The sequence below is a fragment of the Rhizophagus irregularis genome, chromosome 23, assembly GCF_026210795.1.
Source record: "Rhizophagus irregularis chromosome 23, complete sequence".
NCBI lineage: Eukaryota > Fungi > Glomeromycota > Glomeromycetes > Glomerales > Glomeraceae > Rhizophagus > Rhizophagus irregularis.
This window is the reverse complement of record NC_089451.1, coordinates 738,104-764,044: the sequence shown is the minus strand read 5'-3', so window position 1 is coordinate 764,044 and position 25,941 is coordinate 738,104. Positions and strand designations below refer to the sequence as shown.

General features: G+C 27.8%; 5 protein-coding genes across 5 annotated transcripts; 2 read left to right on the top strand and 3 right to left on the bottom strand.

Annotated features, from left to right (window-relative positions):
• The first annotated feature begins 1,843 nt into the window (after positions 1-1,843).
• On the top strand, positions 1,844-5,618 carry OCT59_015140 (uncharacterized protein). Its single transcript, XM_025319016.2, has 3 exons — positions 1,844-2,680; positions 2,884-3,545; positions 3,627-5,618. Exons 1-3 carry the CDS (start codon positions 2,368-2,370, stop codon positions 4,515-4,517), a joined length of 1,866 nt encoding a protein of 621 aa, XP_025174780.1. The 5' UTR covers positions 1,844-2,367; the 3' UTR covers positions 4,518-5,618.
• A 27-nt stretch (positions 5,619-5,645) lies between these two features.
• Positions 5,646-7,585, bottom strand: OCT59_015139 (uncharacterized protein). The gene is made up of 4 exons (XM_025319015.2): positions 7,003-7,585; positions 6,845-6,936; positions 6,507-6,783; positions 5,646-6,435 (listed from the first exon to the last, which is right to left on the bottom strand). Exons 1-4 carry the CDS (start codon positions 7,436-7,438, stop codon positions 5,810-5,812), a joined length of 1,431 nt encoding a protein of 476 aa, XP_025174779.1. The 5' UTR covers positions 7,439-7,585; the 3' UTR covers positions 5,646-5,809.
• Positions 7,586-8,106: 521 nt separating this feature from the next.
• OCT59_015138 (uncharacterized protein) lies at positions 8,107-10,477 on the bottom strand (the record flags this gene model as incomplete). The annotated part of the gene is made up of 6 exons (XM_066139804.1): positions 8,107-8,629; positions 8,758-8,884; positions 8,952-9,203; positions 9,423-9,623; positions 9,906-9,922; positions 9,981-10,477. The coding sequence occupies 6 exons, from the start codon at positions 10,475-10,477 to the stop codon at positions 8,401-8,403; spliced, it is 1,323 nt and encodes a 440-aa protein (XP_066002643.1). The 3' UTR covers positions 8,107-8,400.
• Positions 10,478-20,243: 9,766 nt separating this feature from the next.
• On the top strand, positions 20,244-21,988 carry OCT59_015137 (uncharacterized protein; the record flags this gene model as incomplete). The annotated part of the gene is made up of 3 exons (XM_066139803.1): positions 20,244-20,387; positions 21,400-21,594; positions 21,782-21,988. The coding sequence occupies 3 exons, from the start codon at positions 20,244-20,246 to the stop codon at positions 21,986-21,988; spliced, it is 546 nt and encodes a 181-aa protein (XP_066002642.1).
• Positions 21,989-24,071: 2,083 nt separating this feature from the next.
• OCT59_015136 (uncharacterized protein) lies at positions 24,072-24,867 on the bottom strand (the record flags this gene model as incomplete). Its single annotated transcript, XM_066139802.1, has 8 exons — positions 24,072-24,085; positions 24,167-24,194; positions 24,277-24,306; positions 24,388-24,417; positions 24,498-24,537; positions 24,614-24,657; positions 24,729-24,768; positions 24,848-24,867. 8 exons carry the CDS (start codon positions 24,865-24,867, stop codon positions 24,072-24,074), a joined length of 246 nt encoding a protein of 81 aa, XP_066002641.1.
• Between the last annotated feature and the right edge of the window lie 1,074 nt (positions 24,868-25,941).

Here is a 25,941-nt window from a genome sequence, read left to right as displayed (position 1 = left end):
AAAATTACCGCAGTAAAATTACACAACAGATAATCTAAATAAAATATTTATATTGTTTCATTTTAATCATTAATCATTTTTTTTTTAATCAGTAAGTTTTTTTTTTTTATCAGTAATTAAATAAATTAATGCATAATAAATTAACAGTTAATTTGTATATTAAAATTACGCGGATTGGACGAAATCATTTACTTAAATTAGTTAATCAAATGATAATTCATTCAAACATTTACATACCCTGCATAATATTTATAAATAAGCAAACAAACATGACTTGCTAATAAAAGTATAATTGGCTGCCCGATAATTATCATTACTTCGGAGTTATCATATTATGAATATCAGATATTTAAAAAAAAAAATCATTTTTTCTTTTTTCGCAAAAAAAAAAAAAAAAAAAAAAAAATGTGAAGATCGAAAATTCAATTGGTCATGTTAAAATAAAAGATGCAAAACGAGTATCAATATTCTTTATTAAGTGTAATAGATTTGAATGATTGTCTAAAAATCGTCTTTTCGAAAGCAAAAAATGATCTACCAATTTCTTTATTTGAATTTCTTCATTAAGTTACATGTGTAATCGACATATAATTTTACATATTTTATTTTAATTTTCATGATGCTTAAATTACCTTTGAACGGAAAAGAAAAATAAGTTCCCAAAATTGAATAATTTCCCCCCCGCTAATAAAATTATTCGGTAAAAAAGTGTCAAAAAGATTTTATTGATTTACATTACAATTTACTTTCAAAGATTTGACGTAATGTGAACGTCATGAAGCATCTGCTAAGCGTTAGTCTAAGTCTCTTTCGGACTTTTGAAACGAGTAATATTTGTTGTTATTCGCCCCCTCGCGTTTTATATCATCCTAAATATATAAATTAGACTCGATAATTCCGACGTGTTTTTTTTTTCTTTTTTTTCTTTTTTCTTTTTTTAACTTTTTCATTTTGATGCAAACAATTTAATGTTTTGCATGCATTTATTTTCAAAGTTAAAAAAATTATTTGTAAAATAATATTTCTTTTTTTGAACTCCTTTTTTTTTTCTTGTCTTTTTACTAAAAAAATTATTTTATAAATTCCAAATTTTCCATTCTGCACAAAATTTCATTTACATAGATAGTAAATAATAGTTCATCAGTAATCACCATTATATACTAAAAATAAATTCATTACATATAATACATGTGAATTAACACCTGAAGATTACCTTATTCTAGATTCCTTTAAGAAGGGATATTAATTAAATCCCTTATGATTATATTAAAATATCACAGAGAATCTCTTATTTCTACGAAGATCAATAAAAAAAAAAATTATATACTGATTTGATAATAAAAACAATACTCAAAAAATTGTGTTCAAGATCAAACCGCTTTTCAAACCAGTATTGGATGACTTTCACGAGCAATTTTTTTGAAGGTCGGCAAGTCGGAATATTTTGAACAACAAACCCCTAAAAAACAATCTTTCGAATCTTTTCCTTTGTCAGTTAGTTATAATTATAAAAATTATATCAGATGATATAATTATGACATTGTATATTTTTTCATAATATAATTTATTTATCATATTATTATTAAAATACGAAAATTATTATATCACACAATTGTTTCCTGTATAAAGATATTATACCCTTTATTTGGTATATATATTTTATGCTTTACTTTTAAAGTATTGCAAAACGTGTAAAGAAAGAAATGAGTGGCGGCTTTCATGAAATTAAGGTTGTACAGCGTTTTGGCCCGCTGACTTTTGAATTCACATGTTCCCGAATCTATTTAATATATTTTGACCTTCCAATACGTGAATTCATTATTGTTAAAAAAAATCATGATATTCAAACTAGCTCATGAAAATCGGTGCTTTAATGCATGATGTTACAAAAACATTTGCGCCGCAATTTCCTTTTCGATTCAACTTTTCCTACTAATCAATTTTTCATTCCTCCTCAATATCAAGCACGCTCCCTGTTCTCAATTTTTTTTTTTTTTCTCTTTTATTGATACAACTTATTCCCAGCGCCCAAAGAGAGAAAAAAAAAAAAAATAATTTTAAATACAACAAAAAATAATCGTTTTCTTTTTACTTTGTTTGTACATTTATCAGTTGACACCACAAAAAAAAATACATAAACCACTTTTCACTTTTTCACTCACTGTATTATATATATATAATAAATAGTGTTTCTTTTATAATAAATAAACTGACGTTTTTTTTACATCAGGGTTTCTCTCCTCTTTGAACAAATCCATTTCATATATTTATATATATTTTTATTATTATTATTATTATTATTATTATTATTATTTCTTCTTTTTTCTGTTTTTTTTTTAATTTCAGTTTGAAAGTATTAAAGAAAAGATGTATACACAATCTCAGACCACACTACCACCAATAACTGCCATTGGTAACGGTGTCGTTGATAATTATAATTCTTCACTTACCAACGGTGATATTGTGCAGCACCATATCAAACAAGAACAAGATTTTGAACAGACTCCTTTACCTCCTATACGAACTACACCTATTACTCATAATAGCAATAATAATAACAGTAACAATCACTCTAGGATGTCCATAAATCAATTATGTAATGATACGGAATCCGATTATCCTGAGGAAGTAAAAGAAGTGGCAGAAGTTCTTGAAAATATGAAAACTTTACCTCCAATCTGTAAGTTTGAATCAAATACATGTTTTTTTTTAATTTTTTTTTTTTTGGATAGCTCATATTAACATATGAGAGTATATTAGAAGTTTTGTGACTTTCATATGAGTTACACTAAACCTTTCATATTATATATATATATATATACATACATACATACATATACACACACACACACATGTACTCATAATTTTTAATTTTATTAATAGCAAATATATCATCACCACCACCACAACCACAACCTCTTGAACCTCGAACACACGCAGAACCTTCACAGCTCCCAAATTCACCATCAGTGGATACAGGTTTTATGTCACGGTTAGGCGAAATACCGATCGTGAAGAGAACAATTGGCGCCTATGAATCGGGTAAAGCCAATTCCCCTTTCATAAAAATGGTCGAATCAAGTGTAACTAGGTTTTCAAAACCTGTTATTGAACACCTTGCTATAGTAGATCAATATGCAAGGGGTTTAAATAAAAACGATAAAATTATTGATGATGATGTGTATGGACCTTTAGTTAATAATAATAATGATGATAGAGGATTTAAAAAAGATGATTCAGAAAGTGAACTTCGTAAAAGAAGGAATATGGGCTGTGAAATTTCTCGTAGCTCGTCACCTTCATATAGAAACCCCTCGAGACCTCATAGAACTTCACAATCATCTGGTTCTTCGAATAGTACTTCTTATGCTCCATACACTTATCCTAATTCTACAGTATCAACATCTACGTCGGACTCTTCAAAAGTAACCCGAAGCCGTTGGCAACAAATGGTTATAGGTACCGGAGCGGCCGTTGGAGCAGCCGGAGCAGCCGTAAGCGAAGAATCTATGAAAAGTCTCAAATATTGTTTGCAGTGGATAAATGTAGGTTAAATTAATTATTTGAAATTTATTTTTATTTAAACTTTTTTAAGTGTTAATTACTAAATTATTTTTATTTTTTAGTATGCTACGCAACATATAGATGCTCAAATTGTAGTTTTAAAGGAATTTATTGTTAACCTTACAAACCCGTCTAATCGAGCGGTTGTACATACTTCGTCTACGTCGACTCTTGCTTCTATCAAAAAAGAGGTGATTGACACCTTAAGGAAGGTTATTGAAGTAGTATCTAAATATGCTGGTGCATGTTTACCAGATCATGCTAAAAGAAGCGTTAGGAGTTTTATCTTAAACTTACCAACTCGTTGGGCCTCAATAAATCATACTGAACATTCTTCTTCACCGTCCCCAATGTCCTCTCCACAATTGGCTCCTGCAAATGGTCATCCACTAAATCAAACTACAGATTATGCCCGTCGCCTTTTGAGTTTAGCAACAGAATCATTAGAAATGTTAAGATCTGTTGCTGGAATTTTCGGTGAAACTGTTGGAAAAGCAGAAGCTTTGTTAGAAAGTCTTAAAGTTGTCGGTTTTACAAGCGGAGCAACCGCCAACACTGCGGGAAATTTACAATTTGATAATATATGGTCATCACAAGCCAATGGATCATCTAATGGTTATAATATGTACAGTTCTCCGTCCTCATCTGGTTCTCGTTCAAGAAGATCATCCAGTTCTGTACGTATGAATGGTCATGGCCCACGTAAGCATTCACGTACAACACCAGTTCTTCATCAGGAAGATGATGATGAATCAATCGTTAATGGTCATGATTCAGATTCATCATCAGATTCCGAGATTGAATCCATGCGCATGGAAATGGATAACGCCCAAAAGCGCGCTCTTAAGAATGCAAATGTAAAATCACAACAGCAACATTCTAATGGTATAAATGGAACCAAAAAGAGAAAGAAGGGAGGTAAAAAAGAAAACGACAGAATGGATCTATCTTAATTATTATCGCATTGGATTATTATATTATATATATTTTAAACACAAACTTAGTTAGCTCTCTTTAATTAAAGTTAGAATATATATATATACATATACATATAATTTCCAGAGACGATTTTTTTTTTTTTACAAATAGAAAAAAGGTATTCCTCATTTTATGTATTTCTATATGTTGTTGACGTTTAAATAATACCTCGTACTGAAATGAGTGGGTATATTAATTATTATATTTACTTTTACTTACTATTACTAAAGTTAGTTTAGTGAAAATTATTATTATTTACATAGTTTAGTATTATTTTTTTTTTTATTTACGGGTTTCGAACATTTATTTCACAGTTTAACCTTCCTTCTTCACAAACTATTTTGAATATATTGTGACTCTAAAAAAAAAAAGATTCCCTTTTTTTGATTAATAATATGTTCCATATATATATTATTATTTTTTTTTGATGTTCAAGGTTGTTGGTGGTTATGATCCATTATTATTTTTTTTTATTATATACGACTTTTTGGGTTTGCTTATTCTCTCTTTTTAATTACCCATTACTATATTACCATTACCATTACTTTCCTTTCTCCCCATACTTACACTATTAAGTGTAAGTTATAACGGGTATAAACGGTATATATACACACACATATATACAATCTTGAGGACTCACCTCTCCCCTATCTGGCTCGTCTTTAATTTTCTGCCACCAAAAAATGAATTTTTCTTACTGAATAGTAACCATAATATTTAAATTTCCAATCGGTTTTCTTTTTTTTTCCTCTTTTTTTTTTCTTTTTTTTTTTTAAAAAAAAAACCCCATAATTGAGAGAATCGATGAAACAGCATTATAATTAATGAAGTTAGTTGGTCTAGTTTAGGTATAAAAAGAGATTCGTTTTGTGAAAAATGATTATATTTATTTTATTCACAAGGAAAAATGAGGAGTACAAAAAAAAAAAGAAAAAGAAAAGAAAAAAAATTCAAATGTATTAATCAAACGAAAAGTGTTAATATTAAGATTATATATATATATACATAATACATATAAATATTACATAAATTTTATTTATAAAAGATGAATCAAAAATTTAATAATTCATTTAAAATGTCAACTTTTATAATCTCGTCATTTTGCATTCAGTAAATATATAATATTAAAAATCATACGACGTTATTTTATTGACGTGTTTAATGATTTCCATTTATTAATGAATGATTGATTGATTTAGTATTTAAGCAGCAATCACCTTTATACGGGAATAAATTAAATTTTTATGATAAATATATATAAGGCAAGCTAATCATGATCATGATTATAATCGTCGGTTTGTACGTGACGAGAACCATCAGAATCACCTGAAATATGAATATCCGAGTTACGCTCGGCATATTCAACTTCTGAACCTGGTTCACAAGAAGAAGGATTAGTCACAAATGGAGATAATGGAGAACATGGTTGGTTTCCATTTGAATTAAAAGAACGTAAACTCTTCTCTTCATCATCATCATCTTCACCATCGCTTGAAATGACAATGACATCATTTTTTTCTCCAATGCTGTCGCATTCACTTTGCTCTTCACCCAACTCATTTAACTCACTTAACTCGGATGAACTACCATTTATTACTATAGCGTTGAGCGACCGGCTCTCACCTTCGTATTCATCAATGACATATGATTCGTTAGGACTCATTTGGCCAGCGTCGAAATCTCTGTAATCGTCTGTGTCAAATAAATCTATAACTTGTGGTTCTACTACTATATCAGAACCATCGTCAATAAATGAGTCATTAGAATCATAGGTATCGATCCCGTTATCAATTTCCGAATTATCATCGTCATTGTCATCATTACTGACAGAATCACAGTCTCTATTCTCTATGTCAATACGCTGCCTGCAATTTCGACAGACAGAACCTTCCACTAAAATATATTTTAGTTATTTGAGTTTGATTCTCAAAAGTCCCATTATTTGAAAAAAAAAAGAGGCTTACCTTCCCATCCACAGTTTGGACACCTCAACACACCATCTTCGTCGTCAACTAGTGGACGAACTGATGGGTCGAATATTCCAGCCCAATGATCAGATATTTGTTTGTATATTTGATCTTCCTTTTCAAGAGTTTCTAGGATTCCTTTTTTCTCTTCAGATGAAAGCTGCTCAATCATCGCTTCAACCTGATCTTTCAAGACATATGAAAGTACGGGATAAGTTGTAATCTTAGCCCGGCACGAGGGACAATTGGAACCATTTTCTCTATTCGTCTTTAACTGAATTAAAATAATAATTTAAAAAATAATTTAGTTAAAAAAAAAAAGAATAATTAATTACCCATTCTCGAAGACAAGAATAACAGAACGAATGGCCACAATTGATCGTGCAAGGATTCGCCAAATAACCTGTACAAATGATACAGGCAAGACCTAATAAAAAATTCAAATTAATTTTTATAATAGAGGACAAATATTATGGAACAAATGACAACTCGCCTGACTTGTACCGGTTGTTTGTTGCCAGGAGTCTTTTAATTTCTTCTTCTTTCTCGGCAAGTTCAACCTTAAGTTTTTCTATCTGGCTATCTTTCCATATACATTCTGCTTTTAATGAATCCACATGAAATATTAAATTTTTAATTTTATCTTCAGGCTCCACAGGCTCCAAACTACTTTCTTCAGGGACTTGATTCTCAATTGATCGCTTGCGTTTAGCTTCCGTAAGAGATGCCGTTGAAGCCTTACGTTTTAACCCGGTGGATGCTTTTAGCTCTTCATGATTGGAGCTCTGGTTGTTTTCTTTTTCAATACTCTGGTTATCAGAAGAATCAGTTCTTCTTGAACTAGGGCTAGATACCGTTTCTTGTACATTAGAAGAATCCTTTTGATGTATTGTGAGAGATGTAGAGCTTTTTGCATTTATTTCAGTCATGATTTTTCTAAAAATAACTACTGTGTAGGAAGGCGTTCAACTAGTAATTCACAAAGTTATTGAATATATTGAATATGAAAAACTTGAAATATCGTATAAAAAAGCTTGTGAAAATTAAAATATCAGACGTTTTTGAAGTACTTTCTCGCACAAGAAATGTTTTTTATTTTGATAATCAGTTATAATTGAAGCAAACCATTATCTGATAAATTTAGAAATAAACAATGATGTTTATGCATTTGCACATGATCAGATAAAAAAAAAAAAATTGAAATTCGTGTTCTTTTTTCATACTGTTCATATAGTGATATAGTGACAGTTGATTAGGTTATCATTATTTACTCTTATTTAATGATGTATTGTTTTTTGTTTTATCTATTTTTATACTGTAAGGTCAAGTGTTTTCCATATGGATTTTATATGTAAAAAAAGGAACATTTCCGTTTCAGTTAAAAAGCAATTTGTTTGACATCCTCAAATAGTGCGTAATTATAACACGATCTCATTTATCATAGGAACTCCAATATTATTTTCTTTAAAATGTGACACCTAATACTGTAGTTTCAACTGAAAGTATTTGATTACAAATAATAAAACCAATTTGATTTCTTTACATAATCAACAAAAAATATAAAATATTATATGAGAGGTAAAATAAAATTTTCACATTTTTTAAAATAAAATAATATTTATTTATTATTACAATATAAGGCTATATATAACACCGTTGAGTTTTTTTACAAAGTATTTTTATATTGTAATACTCTCAGGTATGGCATCAATACTGCTAATACTAGAAATGAAAAATTTAATAATATTATTAAATATGTTAACGTCAATTTAAAAAATTATATACATAATCGATATATTCGAGACGAGTAATTTACATGAAAAGGGCATAATTTAGGCATTACTATACGGTAAATGTATTTAATACATAGTTTCTGTTTAAATGCAAACATCTACTTAGAGAAGAGTTGCTTTAACTCTTTTAATGTATCTATCATCTTTGTTCTGTTCAAATCATCATCTTTTATTTTGTTTATTTCGTCTTTCATTTTATCTGCCATCTTATTTAACAATTGAATTTGATCTCGTGAAACTGATATATCATCATCTTCGAGCTTTTTTTGCCAAAGTTCAACATCCTCAGTGAAGGCTTTATAAAATATAGTCCAAGGAAAATAATCCCTGTAATTGTGAATAAGCAATTAATGACCAGATTAAAATATGAGCAGTAATGGTCACAAAACGTTTACTTGAATTTTGTATTTTCACGCAATTTTTAAAAATATTATAACAAATTCATTTGTACATACTTATTTTGACGATCAGCTGGCGTCAACGTAGCGAGTTCAATAATTACGATAATTTGTGCCCGTACCATGGACCATTCAGTGTTTACACGATTAAGTACATCTGAATAAACATTATTTACAAGTGCAACTGTCGAAGAAAAAGGACGTTAGAACAGAAACTGTTAAATACGAGAAAAAATAAAAATAGTACATACTCATAAGATTCAAAATTACGACAGTTATAAAAAGTGAGTATGCGACCTTGGCGATAGCTATAAATTTATCCCCTTCTGGCCATGAACCGTAGTCACTTAGAAACGCCGACCAATAAGCGTTGAGTGAATTAGAATATTTAATAAGATCTTGAAACTTTGTATAAGATTCATCAGTCATTGGAACTTGATTATAATCAAGTAACATAGAGGAATAGATCACTGTTCCGTGAGAAGCAGCGAGTATAACCAAGGCTAAATAGATAAATAGCCACGTAACCTCTCTGCAAATATGTGCAACAGCTGTACATTGAAAAGGTTAATAGGTTATCAAACTATCAGATAAGCAGTTTTTTGAGAAATTCTTACCAATGATGAAAATTCCGATCCTCTTAAAGGCTACTAAGAATTCGATTGCACCAATCCATAAGAAAATCATTGATAAAGCACGGAAAAGAATGAGTAAGTTATTACTTGGTTCTATGAAAATCCCCATGAATGCAGTAATGGCAGGAAAGACAGTTACTGAAAATGTAAGAAATGTTGTAGGGGTAAAAAATCTGATTCCAACACCGTTCAAATACATTATAATACCATATCGGAATACGCAGAGTGATTGAAATGTTCCCATGATAGTGCTTATAATAAGCAGTGGCATACTGTTAGTTTCAATCGCTGCAATAAAAAAGGCAAAGAAAGCGAGATATATAAAAAAAATCATAAAGAAGTGATAACGCGCAAAGGTACGCCACTTGAACTTGACTATGGCATGAAAAAGTGGAGAATCAATTATTTCAGAGGAGCCATGATTAGCTTGAAATATTTCGTCTGGATAGGTGATTATGAATTTTGCAAAGGGACTTAATTTATGTGGAAATAAGATGTTGAGAAAACTAGAGTCATCCGGATAACTGAATAGGCCGGGAAATGGTGAATAGCACAGTGTGGCATAATGACGGGGGATTGTTTGAAACCTATAAACCACAATTAGTGTGCAATATAAAGAAAGTGAAAAGGAGTGTAAAAACATACTTATCAATTTTGGGTATCTTTGGATTATGAATCTTGTAACCATAAAGATTTTCGTTTGTTGATTGGTACTCATTTATTTCACACCATTTTAATGGAACTTTAACGTAAGTTAGCTGTTTTACAAGCTTGGAAACTGGACTCTTGTAGAAGGAAATATCAATAAAATCTTGAAGCAAGATAGTAACTTCACACATGAGTTCGAGCTTTTCTTCTTCAATGCATAACTTCGCACAATAATCAAAAAACTCCGAAATTAACTTTTCATCTCTCAGGTCAATAAGTTTCCTTAAAGAACCATGGCATGGTAATTCCTCAACTTTGGAATTAACTAATTTATGTACCAGATTTTCAAGTGACTGAATTTCATCGATGCCATTGCTATTTTCCAAAATTTTAATTAACCCATTTTCATCAATTTTGCAACTATTTTTTGCTTCCAAATCATCAAGAATTTTTTTATAAACGTTATATTCTTGTGCCTCTATATCGTCATTCATATTTACTGTAAACAAATCTTATGAGTGTATGATAGATTTAGAAAACTTTTCAGGAAGAAAATTGGAACATTATATAAAAGTAATTCTATGTATTACAATAAACAATTCTTTTGCAGTAAAGAAATCAAAGTATTACATAATGTAACTTATTTGTGGCTATAATACCTAGATGTAGTAAGTCTCATTAAATATATCTTTGATTCTTTGATACTACAGATATCCTATTTTTAACATTTGAATTCAAAACACAAAATTATAAATACTGCTCATTAGACGCAGTAGCAATTAAAAATAATAAAGTAATTCCGAAATATCGATTAACATATTGATTATATAAGTGGAATATATTATACACTGTATTTATGAAAATTTGGATTTAGTAGATTTTAGTAATTAAAATTACCTTTGCACAAAAAATTATGTAAAGAGAAGTTTTATAAATTCAAATCAAGAGAAGAAGAGAAGTTAATGGATGCTTTACATATAAAAATAGTAATTACGGAATTACCGATAATTTACGGCGGATTACACAGAAGTTTATCGATCACAACAATATTAATATTAGATCATAAGATCGATAAATAGATCTAACAGCATTCTAAAATTAAGTATTCATTGAATTTAAAGTTGGTTAAATGAATACTATTATTTGTGCAACCCAACAATTATTTAATATGCATACGTGATTTTTAATATTACCATTTTGCCAAATCATTTTTTAATATAAGTGATTTGTTTTTTGAAATTTTGTGTAAACATGGTCCTTTGTATCATAATTGCCTTGATTTCGTGTCTAAAGACTAAAAAAAACTAATTGTATCACCCGGAATTTATCCGGCACCGGATGGTATATACGTAATTTTTTGCACAATAAAAATTTAAAACAAAAATTTTTTTCTTTATAAAACAAATGCCCATATTTTATGAGCATAAAAATTATTATTAAATTTATATTATTCACATGCACAGAGTGTCCACACTTCATATAATTTCAGAATTAACGTATGTTCGCATAAATTTTTTATGTGTATGATCATTGTGTGATATTTTTCGAAAATTTATTTTTGAGGGTTTTAGAGTAATGCAAAGTCTATGAGGCTTTCTGGGAGCTCATCAATAATACTTTATAGTTGGAATAAACATTCATCGAATATATTTTGTGCAAACGGGTTAGATCCGGAAGATTTACTGTAATTCATTTTACTAATTAATATGTGGTTTTGCTACGCGTGGTATAAGGGTCATGACATTTTTTACATAATTTTTTAGGGCTAACAAAAATCTTATATGACACAATAAAAACTCCTAATATTGTAATTAATAGAACTATATTTGCACTACTTCTAAAGTTGAAATTAATAATTTATTTAATAAAATTGAAACAAAAGAGCCTGGTTAGTAAGCTTTTATTAAAACAAACAATTTCATTTTAATATTTAGAATCAGTTAACTTTTAAAAAATAATATAAATTAAAATTGGCTAATTAGTTTATAAAACAGAATTTATGAATATTTTAAATATTTTTAAATATAAAATATTTTATAAAAAAAATAAAATAAAATTATGATTATTTTTTAAATTAAACAATTTTTTATTTTAATAAGCAAAGTAATAAAATTTTTATATTGCATATTTACATATTTAAAAGATTTATATAAGTACTATTATATACATTATATTATTATATAATGTAATAAAATTCATCTTTTATATTTTATTTATATCATATTATCATATATATCTTTATAAGAAAAAAAAAGAAATTAAAAAAAATAATTTTTTTATATAAACAAAAAATACAAATAATTACTATATATACCTTATATAAATCTACTTAAATCTGAATATCTGTCTAAAATCATATAACTAATATTATACATGCTATCCAAATTATTTTGGAATGCCATAATTATTGTTTAAAATGCTGTAATTCATTCAATTTATATATAATTTACTATGTAAAGTACCAAAATAATTTGAAATATCATAATTAAATTTGGAATTTTACTTATAATTATAGCAGTCCAAAATAATTTGAAAAATATATATAGTTAATACTAAGTGGTAAGCAATGCAAACTTATATATATAGACAAATATTTTACTGACAAATTATATTTAATTAATTATTATTAACTGAATAGATGGCGATGGCTAATAAATATATATATAGATTTTCTTTATATTTTATATATTATTATTAGAGTGAATTTATTTACCGCACCCTGCGTTACAATGCATTCTTCCTTTTTTGTAAATTGTTTATATCGATCTTTAGTTTATACACCGCACCCCTTAAAATGGCAAATGATAAACATAAAAATATATATAAATTTGTAACGCAGGGTGTGGTAAATACATTATTTCTTATTATTATATAGGTATTGTATTATAATATATCCTGTTATATTGTGTTAATTAAAGCTATTTTATTTTTCAAATTCTACATAAAGATTTTTGTATAATAATAAATTATTTGCAGAAATAAAAAAAAAGAATCTTGCTAATTTGCTCTTCGGGTGAAATCATCCAGGTGATTTCACTCATATATAAATTTATTAAAATCAGGTGATTTCACCCAAGTATAAAATTTTTATTTTGATCTGCATATAAAAATAAATTTTACGAACATTTATTGTGAATAGAAAAATCTATAATCATGCTACATCATATATATGGCTTATATGATAACCCTTGATATCACCATTAAAGTTAAAAATAATTGAAAATTATACTAAAATTATAATAAACTAACAATAAAATTAAATGAGATTAAATAAATTCAGAAATAAAAATATACAAGATTAGAATGAACTAAAACTAAAGAGAAGATAAATGAATAACCAAAATCATAATAAAACCAAATCAAACACAAGTAAAAATGAAATCATATAAAGAAGAAACCCAAAAAAGAAATTCAAAGAAAAAATCAAAAAACCTGAAGAAGAAACATGAAAAGAAATCCAAAAAAAAACAAAAAAAAATCCAAAAAAAGACCCAGAAGAAACCCAAATAAAACCCAATGAAACCCAAAAAAAAATCCAAAAAAAACTCAAAAAAGAAATACAATGAAACCCAAGAAGAAATCCAAAGAAGAAGTTCAAGGAAAAATCCAGCCAAAATATTAGAAGAAACCTAAATGAAAAATAAAACTGGTTAGTTACTGTAAAGAAACTAGACTTCTGAAATTCTGAAAAACTTGAAACTTATTATTTACTACATTTACTAGGATACTGAAGTTGAAAAATCTACAAAGAAAATGAGTAAGTAAGAAACAGGATATACATATAAACTGTACTGTACGAATGATAATTGTACGATTACTTGATTTGTATAGTACAACCTATTTCACCATATAACTTGATGATCATATGATTGTGTCATTTGTGTAATACACTGGTCGAAATAAGGCAAATCGGACATGTGATAAATCAGCTGAAAATCAAACTAAATTCAGCTAAAATTCAGAAAATTTACACAATTCAGCATTTCCGATTTATAACAATCAGAAAATTTACAAAATTCAGCATTTCTGATTTAAAACAATCAGACAATTTACACAATTCGGCATTTCTGATTTATGACAATAAAAATTTGACATTTAATTTAAAATTAGCATATGATAAAATCATTAAACAACATAAATTACGAACTTTAATTAAAGTTAATTCTTATCCTCCCAAACCCAATAAATCCGGATAAATCATAATAAATATAATAAATTATAATAAATTTGACATTTAATTTAAAATTAGCATATGATAAAATTGTTAAAGTTAATTTTTATCCTCCCAAACTCGATCAAATACCAATAAATCTGGATAAATCATAATAAATCCAGTTTTAATCTATAAATTGACAAATAAGAATCTATTAGCGAATATGGTATTTTCTATTTATTTGATTTACGGCTAAATACTCTCTTGCATTCCTTTGGTCTGAAATTCGGTAATTTACTGGAATAAATCGACTAAGAATATGATGAACCAGAATAATACAATCACGTGACTCTTGATAAAATTCGGCGCACCATAGCTCAACATTACAAGTATTAATGTCATTATCACTACTGAAATAATATCGAATATTTCTAGAGCCTGCATCAAAAAATGCTCGGCAGAGCCATTCGGAAGGTCAACTGTATGAGTAAAATAATATTGAACTTGACCAGGTAAACGTCAACATCATCATCAATCGTTATAAATTTTGCCATAACAAATGAACTTTTCACATAACAAGACGACATTTTTGAGCTGAATATTTCAGAACCAATTCTGCATCTTTCGAATTGATTCATTTTGACGCGAATAATAATTGAATCTTCGGGTCCTTCTCCAAATGGTTTTTGAAAGTTATTTGCTGGGTAGGTCGCATTATAATAATCTACCATTATGTCAAGCATTTCACTTGACATTATAACTTTTTCTGAAGAAGGGCCTAGCATTTCTCCTGAAAATGCTTCACATCCAGCAATCGGAGATTCTTTAATATTTGCGAGTATAGCCGGCAAATATCGCTCCATTTCAACTGAAGTAAATTCGTCGGGTTCTGAAATTGAACCGACTGAAGGTCTGGTATCAAGTATATCGAGACCTTTTGCATATGTGCCAATTTTTGGAATTAGTCTAAATTAAGATTTTTATAAAAATTTAATATTTTAGTAAGATTAACATTACACAAATCTAAATTAAATATGTGTTACATATTTACGTACCTCAGATTTAATAAAAAATAAAAAAAATTTTTTTAATAAATATTCAAAAATAACGGTAATAACCACTTCTTTTTCCCCATCACTCCCATCACTTTTCCATCATTTTTCTATTCACTTTTATTAAATATGACAAAAAAGTTTATAAGCAAATATAGCAGTTATTTTTAAGTGGTAAGTAAAAGAAAAAACTTAATATTTTATATACATAGATAAGACATATTTTTTCATAATTTTTAGCTTTAATTTATTGTTTTTTCTTTGTAAAAAATACATGCAAATAAAAAATAATTATGATGTAAAATAGTTGTAAAATGAATAATAAGATATTCTTTTTTTTTCAAAATAACTAATTATATATTTGTTTTTTATCTTTTAAATTATTTTATTAGATTTATTTTACTAAAATCCTTAAATGGCAAATAAAATCTTTTAAATAAAGTAAAAGAATTTGGGATTCTCTTATGAAAGCATTTTTTGGTAAGAAATAAAATTTTCAGATCGGACTTTATGCAGGTGACAAAATCGTGCATTATTATTCCTGGAGATATGCTAACGTCATCATTTTACATTCATTTGAAAGCTGAGAATTTGCTCTATCGTAAGAATCAAAGATCAGGAAAATTGAATCACTGGATGAGGCGTAATTAACGATCAAAGTTAAATCAAATTTAAAAATTAAAAATAAATATATTAGACGCAATTATTCACAATCCAGTGATTCAATTCATTCGATTTTAGGCTTATTAGATAGACCTCAATTTTCTCTTTCAAATGAATATAATTTTATTCGTGTAGCTTGCATCTACAGGTATTTAATAAATTTTTTTATATCAGATTTTATCAAACTTATAAAATTTTATATTAATAATATAATTGATGATTCCTAAACATCTACATATATTAAACGAATTATTTTAAGTTTATTTTAAAGATAAAAGTTGGCATCACCTTAGGGAGCAAAGATCATTCAAATTGAATCACTATATGTGAAGTAATTAATGATCAAATTTAGATAAAATTCAATAATATACTGAACGTGATTACTAAACAACTAGTGATTCAATTCACTTGATTTTAGATTCATTAGATAGATCTCGATTTTCTCTTTCAAATGAATGTAAATTTATTTGTATAGCTTATTTCTACGGAGAATTATCAATGATTTTGTCATGAGAGTTATATTTGATCTTTTAAATTTTAATGATATCTTATATTAAAAAAAAATTAAAAATTATATAATTAATTAGTTTTTTTTGCATTATTTGGTATAAATTTATTATTCTTATATAAATGATAATTTATATTTGCTTTAATAAAATTATTTTTGTATAAAAAAATTAGATTCCAAGGATCAGCCCATATGGTATCAACTATTCCAGAACTAACAATATTATTAATTTGTTTATCGTTCATAATTCGGCGCATGAGCTCTGGTTCAATTTTCCGATGGCTATTAGGCAAAGAACCTAAAAAATAAATAAAGGAATGGAATTTAAAATTAATTTTAGAAGAAAAAGGATATTTTTAGAAGTCGGCATCTTACCTAGCACGCCATTCATGCGCTCAAACGAAAAACACCAAAAAGCGTAAAGAGGCCCAAAATTTTTTGCACATTTGTATAAATGGAGCGAAAGGTGAAGGTTCAGAGTTATCATATCTTGACCGTAATTTTGCTCAATTATTTTTACGATTTCAACCAATTTTTGGTGAGCTTCATCCATTAAATTGGATTAAACAATTCATCCTACCAAAATCGAGCAAATTCTTACAAAGCGTGTAAGAATCTTCTTATCTACGCCAGGAAGGTGTTTCCAAAGTAACACTGTGGCATAAATGTTAAAAAATATTCGCTACTGATCGGCCATAAAATTTGCAAAACCTTCGCCACATTCTACCTTTCCCGGGATCCTACCTATATCAGCTGGTACTTAGAATTGATTCATTTTCTTTTGAATTTCTTTTAGAGTTTCCGGTTTTAATATATTTTCATCAACCCAAATCTGCTTAACAATCCACTTTGCAATGCCTAAAAATAGGCAGTGCATTGGATCAATTGATAAAAACTGAATTGGGTCGAAATATGGCAATCTCAGCAATTCAGACCACCTTACGCCAGTAGTTTTTACAAAGCGATTCCTTGCAGCATTTGAATTGCAGTGACGCCATCCAAGAGCATTCTCGCGAAATTATGCTGAATCTCGATTAATGAACCATTCACTCATATTATCCATTCCAGCGAAATTATGTTTATGATTTTCGTAATTTGCTTTCTTCTCACATCTATAACACGATGAAAGGGCTGAAATATGCCCACATATTTTTCTTGCCACGGGAATGTTGCACAAAATGAGTATCAGTGCCGCTCGAATTTTTCTTGATTCTTAGTACTCAAAAGTGTTATCAAACGTCACTCTGTCCCAAAGTAACACTAATTCATTGACAATTGGCGCCAAATAATGGTTAATTTGGTGGAGACTCACTTCGTTTGGGCTGGACAACAAACTAAGAACTAACATATTTTCACGTTTAAACTGCATATCCCGTGGTAGATTACAAATTGCGGCATATATTACTCCAGTACTATGGACAACACCATCATATGGTTGAAACCAGTCGAGATTTAACATTAAACCAAAATTAGAATCAGCCACTTCAGGTTGAAAAAATTTCGACAAATTTTCATCGCTTGTTTCTTTAAAATTTTTCCAGACCTGACTGTCATAGATATCAGTTAAAATATCATCAAATCGTTTGCGTTCAGACCAGTGACGTAAGTTTCTTTTGAATTCCGGCTGGCAATATATTGATGCTAATTGATTTCTGATACTAGCAAATGGAAATATCTTCTCAGATCGAATTTTAATACGGCCATGTAATAACGTTGATCTTTCTGCTAAAGACGTCTGGCATTGTTTTAATTTCCTGGATGTCGAATTAGGAAATTTGACATGACTACACTTCATAACTGTAAGATTTCCATTTTGCTGAAATTCTTCTACTTCCTTTTTATTATATAATTTGTGGCATTTCAGACATGCCGCAAAGTTATGACTTATGATTTTGATCTTTTAGCCCAAGAACATTTCTTGCTAAGTATAAAGAGCCAGGAAATTCTTCAAAATTAGAACCGCCGATTTCTATCAATAACAGCTTTATGAATTGAATAAGCGCTTCTGTTACTGTTTCTGGAATATTAAATTTTTTGCGAAAGCTCATTATCTACAGCAAAATCCACAAAAATTGTCTATTGGAATTTGTGTCTGGACTAATTCGATCTTGAAATTGCTCATAAACAGGTGGTGCATAATTCTCAAAAATTTCAGTATACTCATAATCATTATTATCGCCATTATTGATTTCACTTTCATTTGATTCTTCATCAGTTTCGCTTGATTCTTTATCAGTTATGAATAATTCTGGAAGAATTTCTTCTTCGGTAATTGTTGCTTGTTGATTTGCGTATCTTCTTGAACGTTGTTGATAAAGTAAATCAGTTGATAAGTCATCTATTTCCTCCATTTCCATTCGTTGAATTACATTTTGATTATTATCTGAATCTTCGTCAGACGATACCGGGTTATCTTCTGGTAAAGGATTATCATAATCTTCAGATGATGATGGTAAAGGATTACTATAATTTTCAAATGATGATGGTAAAGGATTACTATAATCTTGAACAACTTCCAAATCTTGGTCATCATCCGAATCTCGATCAGCCTCATGGTTCAATTTTGTACAAACATCTACTATTTTTCCGTTACATTTAGAACAATTGCAAGGAACCATTCTTCTGTCATGTGTATGTATAATTGAAATTGATTCTTCAGATTCTTCATCAATTACTCTAGAGATCGCTCTACTTTTACGAGAAGAGCGAGCTGTAATTGATTCTTCATCATTGCTAAGTAAAGCAGAAATTGATCTCTTTCGTCTACTTATTTTATGAAATAAAAAATTTACAATATTTATCTCAATATATTTTTAAATAATGTCAATTTAATTCTTTTTAAAAAGTAAATTCCTGCTGCACTACAAATCGAACAAATTCAATTTCACATTATAAATCGCCATAATATGTTTTCAATTATTCAATTAAGATTATTTTTTAAAGAACAATATAAAAAATTCGCCATATAATCAAAGTAATACATAAGAGTTAAATTAGATCCTTTTTTAAAGAACAATATAAGAAATTTGTCGTATAATCAAAAGAATAAAAAAGATCATTTAATCATTTAAGGGATAAATTTAATTGTTAAAAATTTTTTAAGGAATCGACGGTAAATACAATATCATGATAATTTGATTGTGATTAAGCTTATAAGAAAAAAACTTAATTCGACTGATTTTAAGCTATAAAAGTCTAAATTTTGAATTTTTTCTCTCTCATCTTTCTTTTCTTTCTCTTTCTCTTAATTTTTTACTTTCACCATGTCCCAACAAGAAAAAAAAAAATTACCAAAGTTTATAAATATCCGTCTGAAATTACTCCTGCTGCCACCGCAGCCATCACTAGCAAAAGAGCTTCTGAAATTTCTGAAATTACTCCTGCTGCCACCACTAGCAACGAAACTACTCCTGCGCCTGCTACCACTAGCAAATCGACCGTTACTTCAAAATCAAAAGTTCAGCATATGAAAGAACAATATAAAAATTTCAAGGTTCCAGATTCCTATTTAACAGCAAAAGGATCTTCGCCATAATTTAGACCTTTATGATGATAATCCATCTTTGGAAACTGGTATAATTGTAACAAAATTGCTAAAATTGGTTGCTGTTTTGGTTGCTTTACATTGAAAGTTTGTTTGTTTCCGAATTTGGTTAATAAATTTTAGAAAATCATAAATTACGTGCGACAATAACTGATTTGCGTAATAAAAATACGAAGTTGGAGAAAACAAACGTAGATATTTCTAAGGAATTAAAAGGCTTAAAAGAGGATTTCAGTACGCTTATGGAAATTAACGATGCATTCAGTACAGAAAATGAAGAATTAAAAAAAAAAATCAGAGCAAGTGAGATCGATGATATCGAATCCAAGCATCTTTCCAAATGAAAAAAGCCAAGGGCAAAATAAGTGTAGTCCAAATAAGTGACGATGATGATAAAGACGAAAATGTTGATGACGACTTGATGGATTCTAAATCAAATGCAACTGAAGAATCACCTGAAGAGCCTAACGAAAGAGAAGCAAGAGTTTGTTAAGTTTTGACAATCATATTTGATACTAATTTTTGCAACTGATTTCAATACTAATTTCATCTTTTACGATAATTTACAAATTTTTATTAATTTAACATAATTCATATACTACTAACTTTTATGAATTACTAATTTTTTTACAAATTTTTATTAATTTAACGCGATTCATATACTAACTTTTACGAATTACTAATTTTTTACAAATTTTTATTAATTTAATGCGATTCATATACTAACTTTACAAATTACTAATTTTTTACAAATTTTTATTAATTTAACACGATTCATATACTAACTTTTACGAATTACTAATTTTTTACAAATTTTTATTAATTTAACGTGATTCATATACTAACTTTTACGAATTACTAATTTTTTACAAATTTTTATTAATTTAACACGATTCATATAATAACTTTTACGAATTACTAATTTTTTACTAATTTAATGCAAATTCGTATACTAACTTTACAATTACTAATTTTTACTAATTTCAACACAAATTCGTATACTAACTTTTACGAACTACCAATTTTTTATTAATTTCAATAACTAACGTTTTTGGCTCCACAAATTTATACTAAATTTTCTACTAACATATCTGTTTGTTGCTAATTTTATTATTTCATAATACTTTCTTTAATTTTTCTTTTTCTAAATATCAATTAAATCGAAATGAAATCAATCTTAAAACACTTAATGAGAAATATAACTTAAACTACAATGAAACGTTTAACAGTGCAAAAAACATTAAAATTCAACGTAAATTAATTTCCGAAATCCGAAAATCACTTACTCCAAATTATCGACCATCCTTTAACCAGGTAACAAGGTGGTTAAGTAGCCTACATAAATCTCGATGATCTAAGTTAAGTTTGAGGATATCCGGCAAAGAAAGCATAGACAATTGACGAATTCATGCCAATAATAGATTAAATGATGTATGTAATGTAATCCAGTGGCAAATTAATAATCCATATTAACTCATTTTAAATTTATCAATCAGAAAAAATTGCGAAGGATAAAGGCTGTGAAAGATCTCTTTAATAAAAAGGATAGCCAAATTACGAGTTATGGAAAACGGGATCTGTTAAAAATTCTGGCAAATCATGCATATCATTCACCGGAAGTGAGTGAAACCGAAGATGAAGGTTCAAAATCAGTCATTAATGTTTATGATCTATCGTGGCGCTTAGAAGAGGTTACTTATTTTATCTTGATAATTTATTTTGCTATAAATTTTCACTAATTCCGATTTTACTTATTTTCACTAATTCCAATTTTACTTATTTTTACATTTTCTGATTTTATTTATTTTTACATTTTAGTTGAGACTTTTATTAAGAAATGTTCTTGATAAACATTTAAGAGTGGGACAAATGACGTAGCAATTGCGACCTCGGAACTATGACGACGAGATACAATGCTATGATAAAGTACCACCGGATGATGCTCCCGATTGGTCATATGTTGATCAACCGGATATGGTATATGACACAGAATATACAGACGATTTAAATATTAATGATGAAGATTTAGATGCAATTTTGGAAGATAAAGCAGATAAATCAGAAAGTTTTATGCAAGAAGATTAATGGTTGGAATTTTAGAATTCTATTTTATTACTAATTTACTCTTTTTTTTTAGTTTTGCGTATTATAGTATGTTTTATTACATATCTGAATTAATTTTACTCTTTTTTTAGTTTTGCGTATTATATTATATTATATTTTTTATAGCATATATGAATTTATTTTACTCTAATTTTTAGTTTTGCGTATTATAATATATTTTATAGTATATCTGAATTTATAAATTGAATTGTAATTGAATTATATCTGATTTATATCCGATTTATATAATAAATTTAGTTGATTTATGTCTAATTAATAGTGTCGGATTTAGTAGTATTTGTTGATTTATATCCGATTTATATCTGATTTCTTATTCTGAATTATATCTGAGTGGCAACCACTCAGAACCCAAACGGAATATTGCTTTTTTAAAAAAATCGGTCAAAATTGAGTTATAAATCAGATTAAAATCAGATGATCGATTTCTATCTGATTTGGACTATTTCGACTAGTGATAATAAACAAAAAAAAAATAACTATTCGCCAATCAAACTTTGATCAAAAAAAAATTTTTGTTTTATTTTTTTTGCTTTTTTTTGTAAAAAAACGTGTCCAAAAGACTTGTAAAACATAAATCTCCAATAAAATGGCAGAAGATTCCATAATAATCAATGAAGAACTTGTTGAAGAAGTAAATCAAGTATTAAAAAAGGTGTAAAATAGACATTTGTAGTCATTAGTATTGGCAAATGCTGGAATTTCTAATTATAGAATTTATCCTTAATATATTCGCCTAATATATGCTAAAATAGGCCAAAAAATGTTTATTAAAAATACTAAAATTAGTATTTATTTTTGTTAAAATTGGTTATCATTACTAAAAATATATATATTTTCGTATTGTATAAATCATAATGATTAATTTATATTTCATTTTTTATAGTGGCCTATTCAAAATATTGCTAAATTTGGAAAGAATTTAACAACTTCAGAGATTCGTTATTACTTAGAATTCTAGGAATATCCTAATATGTTCGAAACTGATTTTGCGAGCATTTTTAATATATCAGGATAGGATGAACATGAAGCGCGAAAAGCATTTGCATTAACTAATATCTAATACTCATATGGAGGAAATGGAACAATTCGCACAGTAAAAAACTGTGAATTTTTTCCAAATATTTCAGTAATTAAAGAATAGCGCGAATGTCTTAGTGTAAAAGTGTGTCAATACACATCTAAAGAATTAGATATTGGCCACACATCTGTAGATTTTTCCACACCTCTTTTTGAAAATATGTTTAATGCAAATGAAGAGTTTCATAAAAAAACTACACTTCGGTTAGTAAGATTTTTAAAGTCTAAATATATGTAGTTTGATTTTTAACCCTAATTTTGAATTTGTAGTTTTTTTGCCAAGGCGTATAAATATAAATGTAGCCATATTAACAAAAATGGAAAACGATGTAACAGTGGACTAATTTTAGGCGAACTCACGCAGTTTCTTATTTTTATACTGTATACAGTCACCCCTCTCTACAGCGAACCTCGATATAGCGAATAACATGATATAACGGATCATACAGTGTGGTACCGATTTTAAATATGAAAAAAACCTTGATATAACGAAGTTTACTATTTATTTACCGTATAACGTAGTATGAAGTAAAGTGTGTGAATTTCTTATATAAAAATGCCTCTCGATATAACGGATTTTTTTTATAACGAATTTTTTTCAGTTATAACGAATAATTTCTTTATAATTAAATGTAATTATTAATAAATATTGATGCATTATGACATTAAATATCACCCCTGTGTTTTATATTTAAATTATAGATCAGGGATTGTATCAGGGATCGTATCGGGATTAATAATTCTGGCTATTTTATTTAATATTTAGGCAGAATTACATTAATTTACATTAATTCGGTTGTATTAGGATTCGATGTGAATTGTTATTAATTTATATTTATCGCAGGGGTAAGGACACTTAGTTAAATTAATATATCATTAATAATTTATTTATTATATAGTCAGTTATTGTTAAACAGCATTCCTACAAAAAAAAGGAATTATAATAAACATTTTTATATAGAACACTTCAGGAAGCATTCCCTATAATAAAAAAATAAAAAAAGAACATTAGTAAATGTTCTTAAACGAAATTAAAAGAAAAAATTGAGTTGTCCCACTTACTTCGTCTCAAGCGTTCATTTCGAAGTCCCTACAATAAAAAAAAATAAAAAAGAATATTAGTAAATGTTCTTAAACGAAATTAAAAGAAAAAATTGAGTTGTCCCACTTACTTCTTGTCTCAAGCGTCCATTTCGAAGTTCCTACAATAAAAAAAATAAAAAAGAACATTAGTAAATGTTCTTAAACGAAATTAAAAGAAAAAATTGAGTTGTCCCACTTACTTCTTGTCCCAAGCGTCCATGTCGAAGTCCCTACAATAAAAAAAATAAAAAAGAACATTAGTAAATGTTCTTAAACGAAATTAATAAAAAAAATCGAGTTCCCCACTTACTTCTTGTCTCAAGCGTCCATTTCGAAGTCCAGGAAGTTCCCTACAATAAAAAAAATAAAAAAGAACATTAGTAAATGTTCTTAAACGAAATTAATAAAAAAAATCGAGTTCCCCACTTACTTCTTGTCTCAAGCGTCCATTTCGAAGTCCAGGAAGTTCCCTATAATAAAAAAATAAAAAAAGAACATTAGTAAATGTTCTTAAATAAAAAAAATTGAGTTCCCCACTTACTTCTCGTCTCAGGCGTCCATTTCGAAGTCCAGGAAGTTTCCTACAATAAAAAAAATAAAAAAAGAACATTAGTAAATGTTTTTAAACGAAATTAATATAAAAAACCCCCCAGTTCCCACTTACTTCTCATTCTAGGCATCTATTTTGAAGTTTAGAAAGCACCCCTATAAAAAAAAGATTAAAAAAAATGTTAAATTATCGGTAATCAGATCAACAAGTCACATGATCTGTATAACCGATATTCCTATACCGAAGAATTCATTATACAATACCGAATAATTCGTTATAGTGTTAACGAAGTTGCTTATAACGAAGCCCTGATCAGCTGGAACCTAGGGTTCATTATATCGAGAGGGGACTGTATACAGTATATAAATATATATATTTTTTATTTTTAATTGATTTTTTTTTAATATATTATTCACAGGTAAATGGTTTGATATCATCAAAGAAGAAGTTTATTGGATGCGAAAATTGGAAAGCTGGAGACAAAAATTATCAGTTTTTAACAATTCCAAATAATATTGATTTGGAACTGTTAGAAACTATGTTTAACGAAAATTTTTATCATTCTCATAATAATGATTTCAAGGTAAAATTTAATTTTTATAAATATAAATCTATAAAAAAAAAATATATACTAATTAATTTAATATTTAAATTATAGAACGATCAAAATAATACAATAGATGAATGTTTTATTGTACGACCTAATAATGCACAATCTGATGAATGTCATAAGTAATTTCAATTTATAATACTTTAGTAATAATTTAAGTATTAATCAATAAATTATTATTATTATATTTAAAGCATTTTTGCATAAATGTGGAAATACTGTTGTTAAAGGAGTTATAAGTAAAAAATCAACCCATACCCAGTCAAATTTTATCATATTATTCCCGTTAATTTAAAGGAATGTCCATTTATCGCAATTGTTTCAGTAGATCAACATAATCACCCATCTCCACTACCACGTAAAACGCCATATAATATTAAAGCACAACTTCAAAGAATAATTGATAATGAGTATATTCTTGATTTAACTACAAGAAAGTTTTTAACAGGTATATATTCTATAATTTAATTATTGTATAATTTAAACAATATTGAAGACTAATAAATTTATATTCATATTTTTTAATGATTGTGAATATTAATAGGATCTATGATTCAAAGTTATTTAAATGGAAAAGCATTAAGTAACTTACAT